General features: G+C 27.9%; 2 protein-coding genes across 10 annotated transcripts in view; one reads left to right on the top strand and one right to left on the bottom strand.

Annotated features, from left to right (window-relative positions):
• Positions 1 to 8469, top strand: part of LOC142332853 (uncharacterized) — a 75738-nt gene extending 67269 nt beyond the window's left edge. For 6 of the 7 annotated variants that reach the window (XM_075379519.1, XM_075379516.1, XM_075379518.1 and 3 more), the window contains 2 exons: positions 1405 to 1554; positions 8266 to 8469. In XM_075379519.1, coding sequence (XP_075235634.1) covers positions 1405 to 1554; positions 8266 to 8322 — 207 coding nt within the window. In that variant the 3' untranslated portion in view covers positions 8323 to 8469. The remainder of the gene's footprint in view (positions 1 to 1404; positions 1555 to 8265) is intronic. The other variant, XM_075379514.1, reaches the window with a different exon arrangement.
• An 8386-nt stretch (positions 8470 to 16855) lies between these two features.
• Positions 16856 to 18589, bottom strand: part of LOC142332850 (uncharacterized) — a 70641-nt gene continuing 68907 nt past the window's right edge. For all 3 annotated transcript variants that reach the window (XM_075379502.1, XM_075379503.1, XM_075379504.1), the window contains one exon: positions 16856 to 17060. In XM_075379502.1, coding sequence (XP_075235617.1) covers positions 17004 to 17060 — 57 coding nt within the window. In that variant the 3' untranslated portion in view covers positions 16856 to 17003. The remainder of the gene's footprint in view (positions 17061 to 18589) is intronic.

Below are 18589 nucleotides of genomic sequence, written 5' to 3'. Positions count from 1 at the left end.
TTTATAATTTATGTAAGTATGAATTATTAATTAATGTTTGTCAATCATATCATGATTTTGTCTAACATATTTAACTTAATCTAAATGTGCTGAGAAAATATAAAACAATTTTTCTTGGTTTCATGCTTTTAAAAAATATATACAGGAAAATTTATTTATAAGTTTTCATATAATTTTGTTCTTAGCATCTGTGAAAATTTTTTTTGTGTAAATCATTGAATCAATGGTTGCTCTTATTCAACCTTACTTTTCATTGGATATTCAACTTACTTCTATGGTACTTCTTGAGACTGTTGTGTTAATGGCACGACAAACTTAAAATTATGTGAGCTTAGGAAGGAATTATTGATTGAATAGATGGCTACTGCTTGAAGAGCAACTTAAAATTCTCCTTTGGATGAGCTTGCTTTGAAGTCAATGGAGAGAAGAGGATTTGGTCCCTTATCTACTATCCTTTGTTTCCTTATCTGTGATGATTTCTTAATGGTAATGTTTAGCTCGATGTCTATTGAATCCATACTGAGTACACTATGAGGATCATCTTGAGTTAATGTATTTTTAGTATTTGATCAGTGCATCTTAAACTATGGACCTACCCATGGATTCTTTAACCTGCTTCGTAATTTTATTATCTCAAACTAGGACTATAGAGTCCCTACTTAAACACAATATATATTATATAGTGTGTATGTTTATGTGCTAAATAGACACAACTTGGCTACATGCAGTCATTAAATTACCCCATCCAGTGCACTTATGTTTAAAGAATGTATTTATTAAAAGTTTTTATTTAACACGCTTTAGGAATAATCAAATCTTGCAACTGCTATACCTTTTAATCTATCATATGAAAATCAATGAAATTTGGTACACGTATGTAACTATGATGCCAATATACAGCACTATCGTGTCGGAATTTGATATGACCCAACCCCAAGCCCCCATGTGCTACCCCTATGCATTTAGTTGAAAATGTTCATTTTTCATGAACTATCGTATGAAAATGAATGAAATTTGGTACACATATGGAACTTTGATGTGTAAAAATAAATATTTTTACTTTTTTTAGTCTTAAAAAAAAAAATTATAAAAATATATGATTATATAAAAAATTATTTTTTTAAAAAAGCTTTTATTTAACTGATAATAATATTAACATTAATAAAAAAAGGAAACAAATGAAAAAAAACCTCTAAAAAGTAAAAAATAAGAATTAAATCAAATTGAGAATTTTTTTTGAGAATTCAATTGAGAATGTAATCAAATATATTTTTGTAATTTTTTTTGTATTTTTTTTTTTTAATTTATTTCCTTATAATTTTTTTTAAAATGCTTTATTTAAGACTTCATTAATGTTTATATAAATATCCTTTAATTGTTTATTTCTAATCTATAAAACTTCAGTTGCAGGCCTTTTTAAAACAAAACAGCAAAGTGTTGCAGTACAAAGTGTTAAACTTCACCATCAGTGGTTATCAATTAAATACTTACTATTCACGAACTAGCTGTGTTGGTCTTACATACTGTCTAAACCAAAGAATATTTTATAATTCTGTAAGTTTTAAGATATCTGATTAGCCTTTTCCTGATATTTAATAGCTTTATAACAAAAGTTTTACTTGTCATACTGTTTTACTTGATTTACATTATACATTTTGTGTAACAAAATTTAAAAAAGACTTCCTCAATTAAATAACTATTTTATTTGATAGTACAACCTATATATAAAAGTGGTCACTGCTCGTGAAAAAAAAAAATTTCCATTTTTCCATTCTGACTGATGTTTAATTGTTCAGCGCAAAAAATTAGTTCATAAATAACGTTTAAAAACTGCTATATTTTTAGTTCAAACCTGCAGCCATTGTAATTGTTTTTTATTTTATAAAAAGTATTTTCTTCTGAGAAAAATCCATTATTAAATTCAAAGATGATTAAATTTCAGGGATTATTGAATCCAAGCTACAGAATCATATTTGAAATTGACCAGGCTGTTGTACCACTTGACCGCAACCAATCAACCTAACAGGAAATCTGTTCTTCAGAAATTTATGAACAAAGGTACTCGATGTTGATGGGTGCCAAATTGGTGCCAAATTACCCCTGTCATTTGTCACACATTGCCAACGCTAAGTTTTAGAATATCCCGACTGTGCTCAGCATTGAAATGTGAGTTTTTGTGCCCCTGAATCTGACAATTTGTTTATTTACCTTTCCAAATAAATGAAAAGTAGCCTCATGAGAAAGAGCAAATTTATTGAGATAAATGTCATCATCTAACTGATTAAACATGGTGATGGTAAAATTCTTATGATTAATCCTATCTTCTTGTGTAATCTCCTGCAGTTGTTTGCAAGAATGCATTTTTAAAGGTTTCCCTAACACATTATCAATAGTTGAACGAGGAATATTTAATTCAGGTGCTGCTTGTCATGTTTAGTTGTGCAGACTGTAAATAAATACTTTTTATACTTGTTCAATTTTTTTTTTATTGTAACCTTTCATGAGTTAGCACTTCTCATGTTCTTAAACTATTTACATAGTACACGAATAGCAAGCCAATTGTGCTGATCTGTTAAATCACATTGTATAATTACGCTAAACCGTACTATCCTAATTCTTTTCTAAAAAACCACTTAATACATTTTCAAATTTGCTTTAATCGAATACCATTCAATGGACATAGATGAAGATTTGTTACTGTGTTCATTAGAATTTGGTTGGTACAGTTTAGTAAAATTTTTCAGTCCACAGTTTATGTAGTATTAATATTATAAAATGATAGATTTTATGTGTGACTATTAAATGTTATAACAAAATGTATGTAATTTACACTCAGCATTTCTGCTTTTGTTGTACTCAGTTGATATGTACTTAGACTGATCGTAAAAGAACTATTTACATTATGTATTCTAAATAAATGCAAAATTAATTATTATAAAAGCTGAGGAAAAAATTCCAGCAGTCTTTCGGAAGTGTTATAGGACATAAAGAATAACAAAATCAATCATATTAGTTGACATGCTGTGACAGGAATGTTCATCCTTTATAAAAACAAAAAAACGTAGTGAACATGAATTCAATTCAAAGTAGACTGCATTATAATGAATTCGAAAATAAAAGTAGATGTAACAGCTTAATATATAAAACGTTTACTTAAAACTTGAATGATGCTAAGTACAAACTTACTGTGAGCAATTCCATTACAAAATTTTAAGAGGTTCTTCATAACCATGTGCACGATTTAGAAGCTGCTAAAAGTACTTGGTCCTAGTATAGCTCTCATTTTGAATTCAGATGATGATTCAAATTATTCATTAATAATGGTAGTAATAAAATTAAGGGTAATTATTAAATAATCCATAAAGACTTTTATCTAAATACATGGCAAAAAATTTATGTTGTTGGGAAGATATAACCACATTAGCTATAAAAGAAAGTATTGATACTGGTTCATTTAGTAAATTTTTTGTTAGCGATGAATAAAACAGCATTTTCCCCAGTTAATAAATAAAAGACTGCAGTTGTGTGACAAGGACATTGTTGAAAAGTCATTACAAATGCTAGGGTATAAATTACGGGAAGGTTTACAAAGGATACTGAAGAGAATTAAAGTTGTTTATGGACAAAGTAAAAGGAACTATTTAGTGGATGTCATCTGATGAAAAAAGGAAATATAAATATTTAGTGTTAGGATTTTATATTATTTTTTACTTTTTGTATTATTTGTCCTAAAGGTAAAAGTTATATTCAGTTTCTAATTTTGTTAAAGACTTTTAATGCGGTTACACTAATTGGGACATGTGGAACAGAATGATTAAGAGAGGTTTTTGCGGTGTTTTCAAGGACATAGTACAGTGTGAGAGCCAGCTTATTAGAAACAATATATACTATAAAGCACAGAAAGCGACTTATGGTAGATTATAAATAGGGATACTTTTCCCTGTTTTTTTTTTTGGTAGTTTAATACTGTGACGAATTTTAATTGAAATGAAAATTAATAACCATAAATATTATATCTTGTCGATCTGGTTATGGTAATCAGTATCTAGAAGTCAGAAAAAACTGGAAAAGAGATATGAATATGCCATGTAGAAAGAGTTTTGCAAGCAGAGAAGTTAGAAAATTTTAAAAGAGAGATGAACATCATGGAATTGGAATCAGATAATAGTAATGAAATAAGAGTAAATAAAGTGAGATAAGAAAGAAAGAATGAAGTTATTAGAGGATGATGTTACAATTCAGAAAATAAAAATGTTAGAAATGATGTAGGAATAATTCTAAAAAAATAGAAATATGAAAATGTGTACAAAGGATAGGTTTTACTTAAGTATGGAACCAAGGACATATTTTTAATACAAGTTTATATGCCAACCAATCAATGTGATGGTGGTACAATTGAAGTTCTTTATGAAGTGTAACAGAAAATTATGCAAGTGTAATGTAAACATTGTTGTAGAATATTAATGGGGTAATTGGTGCTGTAGTGCATCCAAACGTACAACGAAGATATGAAGAAACTAAAGGAAATGACTGAGAACACAGAATGAAAGAGGAGTAAGGATTCTTGATTATGCAAGTAATAAAATGTTCATAATAAATACTGGAAAAGGCTAATAATAACCCTAATAAAAAAGGCTTGTATAAAAAATAAAAAGAAGGCCAGAGATTTGGAAATCTTATCGATAGTGATCATATACTTGTGGTTGTAGAAATAAAAGTAATATTGAAGAGAGTTAGTTAAAATAACTCAGAAATTAACTGAATGTAGTGAGAAATAAATTGCATAAATTGGATAAGAGATAATAGGAGAGAAGTTAGCTTAAGAACTAGAAAGAAGAAATGCAGAAAACAGCAGTTCAAATGAATTTTTGGTGAATATTTAAGATGCTATTAAAATATCTGTAAAAAAAAAAAAAAAAAAAAAACAATTAACTTTATTAAGAGAAGAATAATAAAGAAGCCATTTGTTACCAGATAGGTGTAGAAAAAATGGAAGACAACAAGTAATAAATAAACAGTACGGTTGAAAATTTGAGATGTTCTGCAGAAAATTATTTAATGCATTTATAAGATTAACACAAAAAGGAAAGGAGAACTATTTTGCAAATGAATACTCAGATAAAGAAGATTTAGAAAGAAGGGACGATATGAACTATGTATAAAAAAAAATTAAACAGTAAAATTGATATGCTTAAATTGTAGAAGAATTATATAATAGAAGTGTTGCGATCTGAATGACTGATTAACTGAATGTAGTGAGAAATAAATTGCATAAATTGGATAAGAGATAATAGGAGAGAAGTTAGCTTAAGAACTAGAAAGAAGAAATGCAGAAAACAGCAGTTCAAATGAATTTTTGGTGAATATTTAAGATGCTATTAAAATATCTGTAAAAAAAAAAAAAAAAAAAAAAAACAATTAACTTTATTAAGAGAAGAATAATAAAGAAGCCATTTGTTACCAGATAGGTGTAGAAAAAATGGAAGACAACAAGTAATAAATAAACAGTACGGTTGAAAATTTGAGATGTTCTGCAGAAAATTATTTAATGCATTTATAAGATTAACACAAAAAGGAAAGGAGAACTATTTTGCAAATGAATACTCAGATAAAGAAGATTTAGAAAGAAGGGACGATATGAACTATGTATAAAAAAAAATTAAACAGTAAAATTGATATGCTTAAATTGTAGAAGAATTATATAATAGAAGTGTTGCGATCTGATAGAAAGATAAGTGATTTTCCCATAAAAGATCAATACTGATAGTTAGTTAAATATGATATTATTAGTTAAAAGAAACTGAACCTACAAAGAATGAAAATTTGTTTAATTACGTACTATAGTCATACCTTAAAATTAGATGATTTCCAGTTATATCAGATTCAATTAACTATTCTTCATCATATTAACTCAAATGTACGTATCTGTGAAGTCATTCATGCCTTTGACTTTGCAATCTAGAAAAATACTACTGCACGTCAGAAAATATTATGAGGTAGTATTTCCTGAGTTACTTCTCAAAAGCTGAGTTTCATGAAACATACAATAATAATGAAGGAAAAGAACTCAAATTACCATATTTGTATTTTTACATTTTTGTAAAAGATTGTAATCTCAACTTTGGTTCAAAAGTTATATACAATTGCTCAAATACATCCAATTTGAACTGAAATTAAAACCAGGTGACAATTCAATTCAGACTGAATTCCTAATTCGTAAGAAAAGGGCAGATATCTTTTACTCTTTATTACAACAAGAAGAAAAAGATGAACATGTATTGTCTTTCTACTGCTAGAAGAACTAAGTTCTACCAAAAATAGTAGATCATGCCTGATACTATAGCACATAGTTTTACTTAAATAATTTTATTGTTTGTTGGGGAACATCAAAAGACAAAAAACCAAATCTCAGGTAGGAAGGCACAAATTAAATTATCTCAGCCAGTTTCCCACCATTTGAAAAACTCTAATTTGAAGGTATTTCTACAGTAAAGCTTTTTGTAGACAGTTTTGGAGGAAAAACTGAAATAGTGTGATGATTTTCATGTTGCGATACTGGTTGGTCTCTGAAGCTCCATCCCAAATAAAAATAATTTTTTGACTTTCCCAGCACCCAACCCATTCTTTCATGTCACCTGATTGTGTCTTCAGCAGAATCAAGAAGGAAATTTTAAAGATGTTTAAGTTTTAGAGATAGTTTAAGACATTAATAATTTACCTTGATCAATAATTAGGAATTTTTTCCAACCACAAAACTGTGTGATTAAAATGTCGGGAGTTTATTATGTCTTTGACTGGAAAACAATTTCCTATAATTTTATGAAAAAAACCAATATTGACACTTAAAGTTTTCCACTACAGAGAGATTCAGTATAACTTGTAGTATAGTTTGAGGTGGTCAAGCATTTTTAAAATGAGAGTCCTGGTATAAATACAGACAGTGGGAGAAACAAGACAGTGGTGAAAAATGGTGTCAAATTTGAAACATTTCAATTGCCATTGTTGCAACGTCATGCTCCACTGAAAACTGCAAAAGTAAATGATGTGAAGAAGCTGTTCTGTTGCTTTTTGATGAACAATGGGAGAATGATCCTCAACTCAGATTTTAGCATAATTTAATTTTTGGCCGTACAATGACATGCTGATAAAACTGAAGTTGTAACTGAGGGTGGGCAAATGGAAGATGTCGAATGTGTTCAGCAAAAACATTTAAGTTATTAAAAATTTATATTTTTTTAAATGTAGCCTAGCAAAATAATACAGCCTTTTAATATGAGTGATAGTGTTAATGAATCTCTATTCTTGTAGGAATTACAACTATTTTACGCTAGTTTTATTTCATTGATATTCGATTTATTTCTATTATGAGTTTACATCTTTTGTATTCATTTATGATTTCCAGCACTTGTAATTTTCAGCACTTAAAACTTTTTGCCAACTACTTTAATTGGAATATAATTTTTGGAATTTCCTTCAGAATAAAAATGTAATTTGTTAATATTAATGTTAGGTTACATTATTTTTAATCGAAATGTCATATCCAGTATTTTTATTTTCAGACTGTCTTTAATCCAGACTTTATTTCCAAAAGATTTCTTATCCAGACTTATTTCATTGATTATTAAAAATTGGCTAAATTTCCGAAGAAGAGTTTTGCTCAGATTACTTAACTATCCTGGGAATTATTATATCTTATTTCAAATCAGGATTTCCATTGCTGACATAGTCACTGTAAGAATAATTTGAAAAATATTTCACTGAAACTGGTTCAGCATTCTGGAGATAGAGTGGCTGCAATTAACAAAAATGCTATCTCATTAACTCCTCAAGGAGTAATCAATTTAAAACTTCAGCGCATTATACCACATTCTCCAATGAAATTTCTAATTCCAAGTGATGAGAAAAAGAATCCCTTTCCATTGAATGTTCTTCGAAATGTATTACATTAAAGGCAATGCAAATAGATCATCTATGATCCGATTTCTCATACGAAAGTGTACTAATTGTTATCTTCCCATTATCAATTATTCAAAATTTGCAAGAAACTTTTTTGCCACATGTATTTGATACTAATATAATTTAAATTTCTTATTAATATTGTTTCTGTTAGTATCAAAAACATTAATTTATTGAATTGTTCCTTCACAAATGACTGATGATTAGCTATATTCCAATAGAAATCTCCCAGAAATATAACATAATTCTTAATTATAAGAAATGTAATTCATTAAATTGTACATTACTTAATTTTGTGTTTAATTTTAGGAATATGTAGAAGACTTCGTGTTAGAAGACAGTTATGGAGAAACCTTTACAATGTGAACCATTAAAAATGTTGTTGATGATTAATTCCGTTGTAGTACAACCTAGTATCCTACAGCTGTTATCTAAAAAATTAGAAGAAAAATAAATTAAATATGTAATTGTATAACAAATAAAAATTTTAATAAAATATAATAAAAAAAGTAATAGAGACTGTTAACTGTTTATATATTAACAACCCTTTTACTGTTACTTTTTTTATTTACTTTTCTATTTTAATTCCGAAGCAAAAAGCAAAGCATCCTGAGAACTTTACAATATAATGCATTCACAATAACAACATGCTTCTGCTGAATCACTAGCAGCATTCATAAAACACTGTAAGGATAAATTTACAGTCTGAATATATACCTTTGAATATTTAGTAAAAAAGAATATGTTTCCGTCAAAATGGATTATTTCAACTTTGATTGTTAATGATTCATTCTCATTAATTAAGACACGTTATAAAAAAAAAATTTGTTTAAAGAAGAAGATACCTTCATAAAAGTACCCAAGATATTATGATCTGTGATTTATGAAAAGCATTCTTTGTTTATTTTCAAAACTAGTTTCAAATGTTATTTCATTTCTGTATCATATTATGATATTGAAATTGATTACTCTTTATATTTGTAAACTATTTCTCATTTCTGTTTTCTTTGATAATATTTCAAGTAGTTTGTTGCATTAAGGATGTTGTTTATCCTGTATTTATTATTTATAACCATTAATTAAATCAAATTAAGTAGTATTCACTTTTTTCTAATAGTCCAGTATTTGATTGTTTTTCACTCAGAATTCTTTCAGATAAAACCGATTGATGTGAAATTTGGCAGTAATTAAGGAATAACTCAAGGAACAAAAGTTATATAGTGTCGATGTGTGCTTTTACTCTCGGGGTGGACCCTGTAGGTACCCTTCTTGGGAGTGGAAATTATTACATTCAAAATAACCGCAGAGGTCGAGGGAAAAATAAATTCTAAGCAAAAAATGTTCTTAAAAAATTTTTTGTAGTCAATACTTTTTGAGTTATTCGTGTTGAAAATGTTGATTTTTCATCCAATCATTGAACGATTTTCACAAAAAAACCTTCCGTTTTATCAAAAACATTAAAAAAAATGAACCTTATAAAATAATAAAGAGATTGGTTTTTTTTATTTCTGTAGATGCAGTACAAACAGAGTTATGCCTCGTTGAACGTAACGGTCTGTTCATCGAAAACTGAAGTCGAACTTTTCAAAGTTACATAACGGAAAAATGGAAAATTTTTCGAGAAAAACTGAAACAATATTTTTCAAAATAGTTAAAAATATTTTTAAAATTAGCTTTAGTAAAAGTCATTAGCATGAAAACTAACGGAGTTATAATGAAAATAAAATGGTTACTTTTTAAAAAATTAGGGTTCAAATACAGAGATAGAAGAACGATTGCTAACATTTACAGGAACCAAAAAGCAACAGTAATAACTGAAGAACATAAGAAAGAAGCCGTAATAAGAAAGGCATTCCGACAAGTATGTTTCCTATCCCCGTTACTTTTTAATCTTTATATAGAAATAGCAGTTAATGATGTTAAAAAACAATTTAGATCCGGAGTAACAGTATAAGGTGAAAAGATAAGGGTGCTATGATTTGCTGATGATATACTAATTCTAGCTGAGAGTAAAAATGATTTAGAAGAAAAATGAACGGCATGGATGAAGAACTACCGCATGAAAATAAACAAGAATAAAACGAAAGTAATGAAATATAGTAGAAATAATGAAGATGGACCACTGAATGTGAAAATAGGAAGAGAAAAGGTTACGGAGGTAGAAGGAATTAGAATTACTAAATATGGACGAAGCAGGAGTGATATAAAATGCCGAATAGCACAGGTGAAACAAGACTTAAGTCAAAAAAATATAATTTGTTTTCATGAAAAATTAATTTAAATGTCAGGAAAAGATTTTTGAAAGTATGTTTGGAGTGTAGCTTTATATGGAAGTGTAACTTGGACGATCGGAGTACCTGAGAAGAAAAGATTAGAAGCTTTTGAAATGCGATGCTATAGGAGAATGTTAAAAATCAGATGGGTGGTTAAAGTGACTAATAAAGAAGTGTTGCGGCAAATCGATGAAGAAAGAAGCGTTTGGAAAAATATAGTTAAAAGAAGAGACAGACTTACAGCCACATATTAATGCATCCTGGAATAGTAGCTTTAATATTAGAGGGTCAAGTGGAAGGAAAAAATTGTGCAGGCAGACAACCTTTGGAATATGTAAAACAAATTGTTAGGGATGTGGGATGTAGGGGGTATACAGAAATGAAACGACTAGCTCTAGATAGGGAATCTTGGAGGGCTGCATCAAACCAGTCAAATGACTGAAGACAAAAAAAAAACAATATATCATAAAAGGAACTTATTTTTATCGGTTCCAGAGTTATAGCCATATGAAATGTTAATTAATGAAATATTTGGATCTATAAGGGGAAGACCCATAGGTTTGAATTAGACTTCATCTCCTTTTTTATTTTTTAACATTTTTTTTTTTTAATTAAATATGTTGATTTATAAATAATTATTCAATAATAACAAAAAAAATCAGAAGTTATTAGTGAAATAAAATTTTATGTACTTTTAAAAATGTATGTGCAACAGGCATTATATCATATGTGTATATGTAATAGATTTGATGAAACATGTGATTATTTTATATTAAGGGTATCTTGAAACTTTGACATTTACAAAAACTACGATATCTCAATTTTGGTCGTTCTCTATGATTTTCTTTTATACTTATGCTGCTGCACCAATGTAGTTATAGCAATATACAGTTATAATTACAGGAAGTAAAATTAAAAAAAATTAAATTCCTGTTTTTAATTACGTTAACTCTATTTTACACAGAAGATAGCAGCACTCAACTATCTAATTGCAGTACTATTTTCTTAATTTTTTTATTGTTTATTTAATGATATGAAATTGGTTGTTATTTAGAACTTTTTATGAACTGTATTATTTAAACGCAACTTTTGCATTAACCACACGGATATCTTTTTGCATACAACATGACTACAAACAGTAATTAATGAATTTATTATTATTTTTACTTTTCTTTAGATATTTTTTAATTCTTATCTTTTTCTACATTTCGTTGTTCATATTAAAAATAAGAAAAGAAAATATACTGCTTTTAGGAAAAAGAACCTTCTTCTCTATTATTACCTACTACTATTACCCTATTATTATTATTACTACATCCTTCCCTATTCTTTTCTGTTTTTCATTGTATTTTAAAAATTAGTCGATATAACAAATAATTCAGTTAAAAAAAAAATATTTAAACTTTTCGAAGAACTTGACTTTTTGAAGAAAAGTACAATATTTTTTTCAGTCGCACGGTATTCTGGGAAACGAAATTTAATTTTAATTTTCTCCTTTTTTATTTTTTAACATTTTTTTTTTTTTTTAATTAAATATGTTGATTTATAAATAATTATTCAATAATAACAAAAAAAATCAGAAGTTATTAGTGAAATAAAATTTTATGTACTTTTAAAAATGTATATGTAACAGGCATTATTATTCATCTTCATAACTTGCAGTCACTCTAAACATTAATTTCAACAATCTTTATCATAAACAGAAACACTAGGCCTAGCTTCACAAGTACGATGACTACGTTGTCAATATCAATGTCATCTTCATCTTCAATATCGGTAAAATATTCATTGTCCAGAGAAAAATCGGTTTTCGTTATATCAATTAATTCATTTTCATTTATAATAACTTTAGAATAATCACACATATTGAAAAAGTAAATGAAATTACACAAATCTAATTACAAATACCATAGTAATAACCTACAACCAACCAATAACAAAGGGGTACTTATCCTTTCTACAGATCGAGGGTACTTCAGAGTCCACAACATTTTTTAATTAATCTCCTTTATCTAACATTATTATACATCCAACATTCTTATTTTTCTTTGCCTTAACTGTCCATCTTCATTATACAAGTGGCAGCTGAAATGTAATGCACAATGGAATATAACGTGGGAACTTAACATCAAACAAACATGTGCTACCATCTTGTGGTTTACACACACACACACACACACACACAGACTGAGAGAGAGTGAGTTTTGCGTACATGCGTGTGCGCGCACATGTGAAAAGTTATATATATATATGCATGTTTATGGTTCTATACAAAATTTCACTCCAAAAACAGAACTCATTAATATACTTCAAGTCTAACTCTACTTTACTTTAAGTAATAACTTTTTCCGATTTATTGATGAACATATTTCTGAAAAATCATATATTTCTCTAAACTTAATACTTCTTTAACTATTGATATTCTTGTTTTTATTTTGTTTTTAAATTTAGATTCATCTAGAATCATTGGAATGTGTATCTAAATATTTGTAGTGTTTTACTTGCTTAATTTTTCTTCCTTATCTGTAGACATTAATTGTTTTATTATAGCTTCTCCTGATTAACTTTTTTTTTTGTAATATTTTTTTCATGCCACATTCTGTTAATAATGTTTTCTAATTTTGTAATTATTCATTAAATAGCCAGGACTTCATTTCTTAAAAGCACTATGAAGTGTGGAAACTTGTACTTTTTTCCTGTTTTGTTAATTTTACTATCTGCTTATAGACCAATTTGATCATGTCTTTATCTTGAAGATTAAACAATTTTGGAGATAAGAAATGCCCCTTCTTTACTTCTCTTATTCTCCTTTAAACTATTCAGTTTTTAATTTCTTTTGATGGCTTTTTCTGACACTTTTTCAGTTTATTAATTGCATCTCAACTGAAATTTATATCCTATAACATGCCTAATCACCTGATAACAAAAAATCTTCACCACAGTCCATTTTTGCAAATGTTTAGATGTGAATGAAAACAACTTCTATTTCTTAAACCAAATGCCAATGGTAGATCAAATAAGAAGCAATGAGGATCTCCCTCAAACATCTACTCTTAAAGCAGTTGACTGTTTCATGCTATTCTTCCCATTCATTTTTAATGTAACATCAAAATATTTATTGTGAAACACATCCTCAATTATCTGATTTATACATTATTATCATTGTTTTTCTTAACAGATATTACTGTGTTTACATTATTCCATTACCTTAAACATGGATGAATTAAAAATGGTTTTTAGATATTTATTTGCAGAATTTCTGGAAGACAATATCTAGTGAATATCTCGTTTAGTATAGTTTGAAACGGGGAAAATTTATTACCAATAATTAAAAAAAAAAAATTAATTGTTACTCCAATTTCACTCTTTACATTCAGAATTTCAAAAAATCCTTGTATAATGAGCACTTAAATCGTAAGACGTGTACATATTTTCATTAATTTATCTTTACTGGCTTTTGATGAGTGTTGATTATGAATCACTGATGACGTGCTCTTTTATATATATGAATATTACATTTTAAGCGAATGATATTTTCATACTCCTCATACCTCAAAATGAAAAGAAAATTAAAATTAAATTTCGTTTCCCAGAATACCGTGCGACTGAAAAAAATATTGTACTTTTCTTCAAAAAGTCAAGTTCTTCGAAAAGTTTAAGTAGAAAAAGATAAGAATTAAAAAATATCTAAAGAAAAATAACAATAATAATAAATTCATTAATTACTGTTTGTAGTCATGTTGTATGCAAAAAGATATCCGTGTGGTTAATGCAAAAGTTGCGTTTAAATAATACAGTTCATAAAAAGTTCTAAATAACAACCAATTTCATATCATTAAATAAACAATAAAAAAATTAAGAAAATAGTACTGCAATTAGATAGTTGAGTGCTGCTATCTTCTGTGTAAAATAGAGTTAACGTAATTAAAAACAGGAATTTAATTTTTTTTAAATTTTACTTCCTGTAATTATAACTGTATATTGCTATAACTACATTGGTGCAGCAGCATAAGTATAAAAGAAAATCATAGAGAACGACCAAAATTGAGATATCGTAGTTTTTGTAAATGTCAAAGTTTCAAGATACCCTTAATATAAAATAATCACATGTTTCATCAAATCTATTACATATACACATATGATATAATGCCTGTTGCACATACATTTTTAAAAGTACATAAAATTTTATTTCACTAATAACTTCTGATTTTTTTTGTTATTATTGAATAATTATTTATAAATCAACATATTTAATTAAAAAAAAAAATGTTAAAAAATAAAAAAGGAGATGAAGTCTAATTCAAACCTATGGGTCTTCCCCTTATAGATCCAAATATTTCATTAATTAACATTTCATATGGCTATAACTCTGGAACCGATAAAAATAAGTTCCTTTTATGATATATTGTTTTTTTTTTGTCTTCAGTCATTTGACTGGTTTGATGCAGCCCTCCAAGATTCCCTATCTAGAGCTAGTCGTTTCATTTCTGTATACCCCCTACATCCCACATCCCTAACAATTTGTTTTACATATTCCAAAGGTTGTCTGCCTGCACAATTTTTTCCTTCCACTTGACCCTCTAATATTAAAGCTACTATTCCAGGATGCATTAATATGTGGCTGTAAGTCTGTCTCTTCTTTTAACTATATTTTTCCAAACGCTTCTTTCTTCATCGATTTGCCGCAACACTTCATTATTTGTCACTTTAACCACCCATCTGATTTTTAACATTCTCCTATAGCATCGCATTTCAAAAGCTTCTAATCTTTTCTTCTCAGGTACTCCGATCGTCCAAGTTTCACTTCCATATAAAGCTACACTCCAAACATACTTTCAAAATTCTTTTCCTGACATTTAAATTAATTTTTCATGTAAACAAATTATATTTTTTTGACTTAAGTCTTGTTTCACCTGTGCTATTCGGCATTTTATATCACTCCTGCTTCGTCCATATTTAGTAATTCTAATTCCTTCTACCTCCGTAACCTTTTCTCTTCCTATTTTCACATTCAGTGGTCCATCTTCATTATTTCTACTATATTTCATTACTTTCGTTTTATTCTTGTTTATTTTCATGCGGTAGTTCTTCATCCATGCCGTTCATTTTTCTTCTAAATCATTTTTACTCTCAGCTAGAATTAGTATATCATCAGCAAATCATAGCACCCTTATCTTTTCACCTTATACTGTTACTCCGGATCTAAATTGTTTTTTAACATCATTAACTGCTATTTCTATATAAAGATTAAAAAGTAACGGGGATAGGAAACATACTTGTCGGAATGCCTTTCTTATTACGGCTTCTTTCTTATGTTCTTCAGTTATTACTGTTGCTTTTTGGTTCCTGTAAATGTTAGCAATCGTTCTTCTATCTCTGTATTTGAACCCTAATTTTTTAAAAAGTAACCATTTTATTTTCATTATAACTCCGTTAGTTTTCATGCTAATGACTTTTACTAAAGCTAATTTTAAAGATATTTTTAACTATTTTGAAAAATATTGTTTAAGTTTTTCTCGAAAAATTTTCCATTTTTCCGTTATGTAATTTTGAAAAGTTCGACTTCAGTTTTCGATGAACAGACCGTTACGTTCAACGAGGCATAACTCGGTTTGTACTGCATCTACAGAAATAAAAAAAACCAATCTCTTTATTATTTTATAAGGTTCATTTTTTTTAATGTTTTTGATAAAACGGAAGGTTTTTTTGTGAAAATCGTTCAATGATTGGATGAAAAATCAACATTTTCAACACGAATAACTCAAAAAGTATTGACTACAAAAAATTTTTTAAGAACATTTTTTGCTTAGAATTTATTTTTCCCTCGACCTCTGTGGTTATTTTGAATGTAATAATTTCCACTCCCAAGAAGGGTACCTACAGGGTATCCACCCCGAGAGTAAAAGCACACATCGACACTATATAACTTTTGTTCCTTGAGTTATTCCTTAATTACTGCCAAATTTCACATCAATCGGTTTTATCTGAAAGAATTCTGAGTGAAAAACAATCAAATACTGGACTATTAGAAAAAAGTGAATACTACTTAATTTGATTTAATTAATGGTTATAAATAATAAATACAGGATAAACAACATCCTTAATGCAACAAACTACTTGAAATATTATCAATGAAAACAGAAATGAGAAATAGTTTACAAATATAAAGAGTAATCAATTTCAATATCATAATATGATACAGAAATGAAATAACATTTGAAACTAGTTTTGAAAATAAACAAAGAATGCTTTTCATAAATCACAGATCATAATATCTTGGGTACTTTTATGAAGGTATCTTCTTCTTTAAACAAATTTTTTTTTTATAACGTGTCTTAATTAATGAGAATGAATCATTAACAATCAAAGTTGAAATAATCCATTTTGACGGAAACATATTCTTTTTTACTAAATATTCAAAGGTATATATTCAGACTGTAAATTTATCCTTACAGTGTTTTATGAATGCTGCTAGTGATTCAGCAGAAGCATGTTGTTATTGTGAATGCATTATATTGTAAAGTTCTCAGGATGCTTTGCTTTTTGCTTCGGAATTAAAATAGAAAAGTAAATAAAAAAAGTAACAGTAAAAGGGTTGTTAATATATAAACAGTTAACAGTCTCTATTACTTTTTTTATTATATTTTATTAAAATTTTTATTTGTTATACAATTACATATTTAATTTATTTTTCTTCTAATTTTTTTAGATAACAGCTGTAGGATACTAGATTGTACTACAACGGAATTAATCATCAACACCATTTTTAATGCTTCATATTGTAAAGGTTTCTCCATAACTGTCTTGTAACTCGAAGAATTCTACATATTCCTAAAATTAAACACAAAATTAAGTAATGTACAATTTAATGAATTACATTTCTTATAATTAAGAATTATGTTATATTTCTGGGAGCTTTCTATTGGAATATAGGTAATCATCAGTCATCTGTGAAGGAACTATTCAATAAATTAATGTTTTTGATACTACCAGAAACAATACTAATAAGAAATTTAAATTCTAGAAGTATCAAAACATGTGACAAAAAAGTTTCTTGCAAATTTTGAATAATTGATAATGGGAAGATAACAATTAGTACACTTTCGTATGAGAAATCGGATCATAGATGATCTATTTGCATTGCCTTTAATGTAATACATTTCGAAGAACATTCAATGGGAAGGGATTCTTTTTCTCATCACTTGGAGTTAGAAATTTCATTGGAGAATGTGGTATAATGCGCTGAAGTTTTAAATTGATTACTCTTTGAGGAGTTAATGAGATAGCATTTTTGTTAATTGCAGCCACTCTATCTCCAGAATGCTGAACCAGTTTCAGTGAAATATTTTTCAAATTATTCTTACAGTGACTATGTCAGCAATGGAAATCCTGATTTGAAACAAGATATAATAATTCCCAGGATCGTTAAGTAATCTGAGCAAAACTCTTCTTCAGAAATTTAGCCAATTTTTAATAATTAATGAAATAAGTCTGGATAAGAAATCTTTTGGAAATAAAGTCTGAATTAAAGACAGTCTGAAAATAAAAATACTGGATATGACATTTCGATTAAAAATAATGTAACCTAACATTAATATTAACAAATTACATTTTTATTCTGAAGGAAATTCCAAAAATTATATTCCAATTAAAGTAGTTGGCAAAAAGTTTTAAGTGCTGAAAATTACAAGTGCTGGAAATCATAAATGAATACAAAAGATGTAAACTCATAATAGAAATAAATCGAATATCAATGAAATAAAACTAGCGTAAAATAGTTGTAATTCCTACAAGAATAGAGATTCATTAACACTATCACTCATATTAAAAGGCTGTATTATTTTGCTAGGCTACATTTAAAAAAATATAAATTTTTAATAACTTAAATGTTTTTGCTGAACACATTCGACATCTTCCATTTGCCCACCCTCAGTTACAACTTCAGTTTTATCAGCATGTCATTGTACGGCCAAAAATTAAATTATGCTAAAATCTGAGTTGAGGATCATTCTCCCATTGTTCATCAAAAAGCAACAGAACAGCTTCTTCACATCATTTACTTTTGCAGTTTTCAGTGAAGCATGACGTTGCAACAATGGCAATTGAAATGTTTCAAATTTGACACCATTTTTCACCACTGTCTTGTTTCTCCCACTGTCTGTATTTATACCAGGACTCTCATTTTAAAAATGCTTGACCACCTCAAACTATACTACAAGTTATACTGAATCTCTCTGTAGTGGAAAACTTTAAGTGTCAATATTGGTTTTTTTCATAAAATTATAGGAAATTGTTTTCCAGTCAAAGACATCATAAACTCCAGACATTTTAATCACACAGTTTTGTGGTTGGAAAAAATT

This window comes from Lycorma delicatula, chromosome 12 (assembly GCF_047948215.1).
Source record: "Lycorma delicatula isolate Av1 chromosome 12, ASM4794821v1, whole genome shotgun sequence".
NCBI classification, from domain to species: domain Eukaryota; kingdom Metazoa; phylum Arthropoda; class Insecta; order Hemiptera; family Fulgoridae; genus Lycorma; species Lycorma delicatula.
This window is presented reverse-complemented; position numbering and strand designations above follow the sequence as displayed.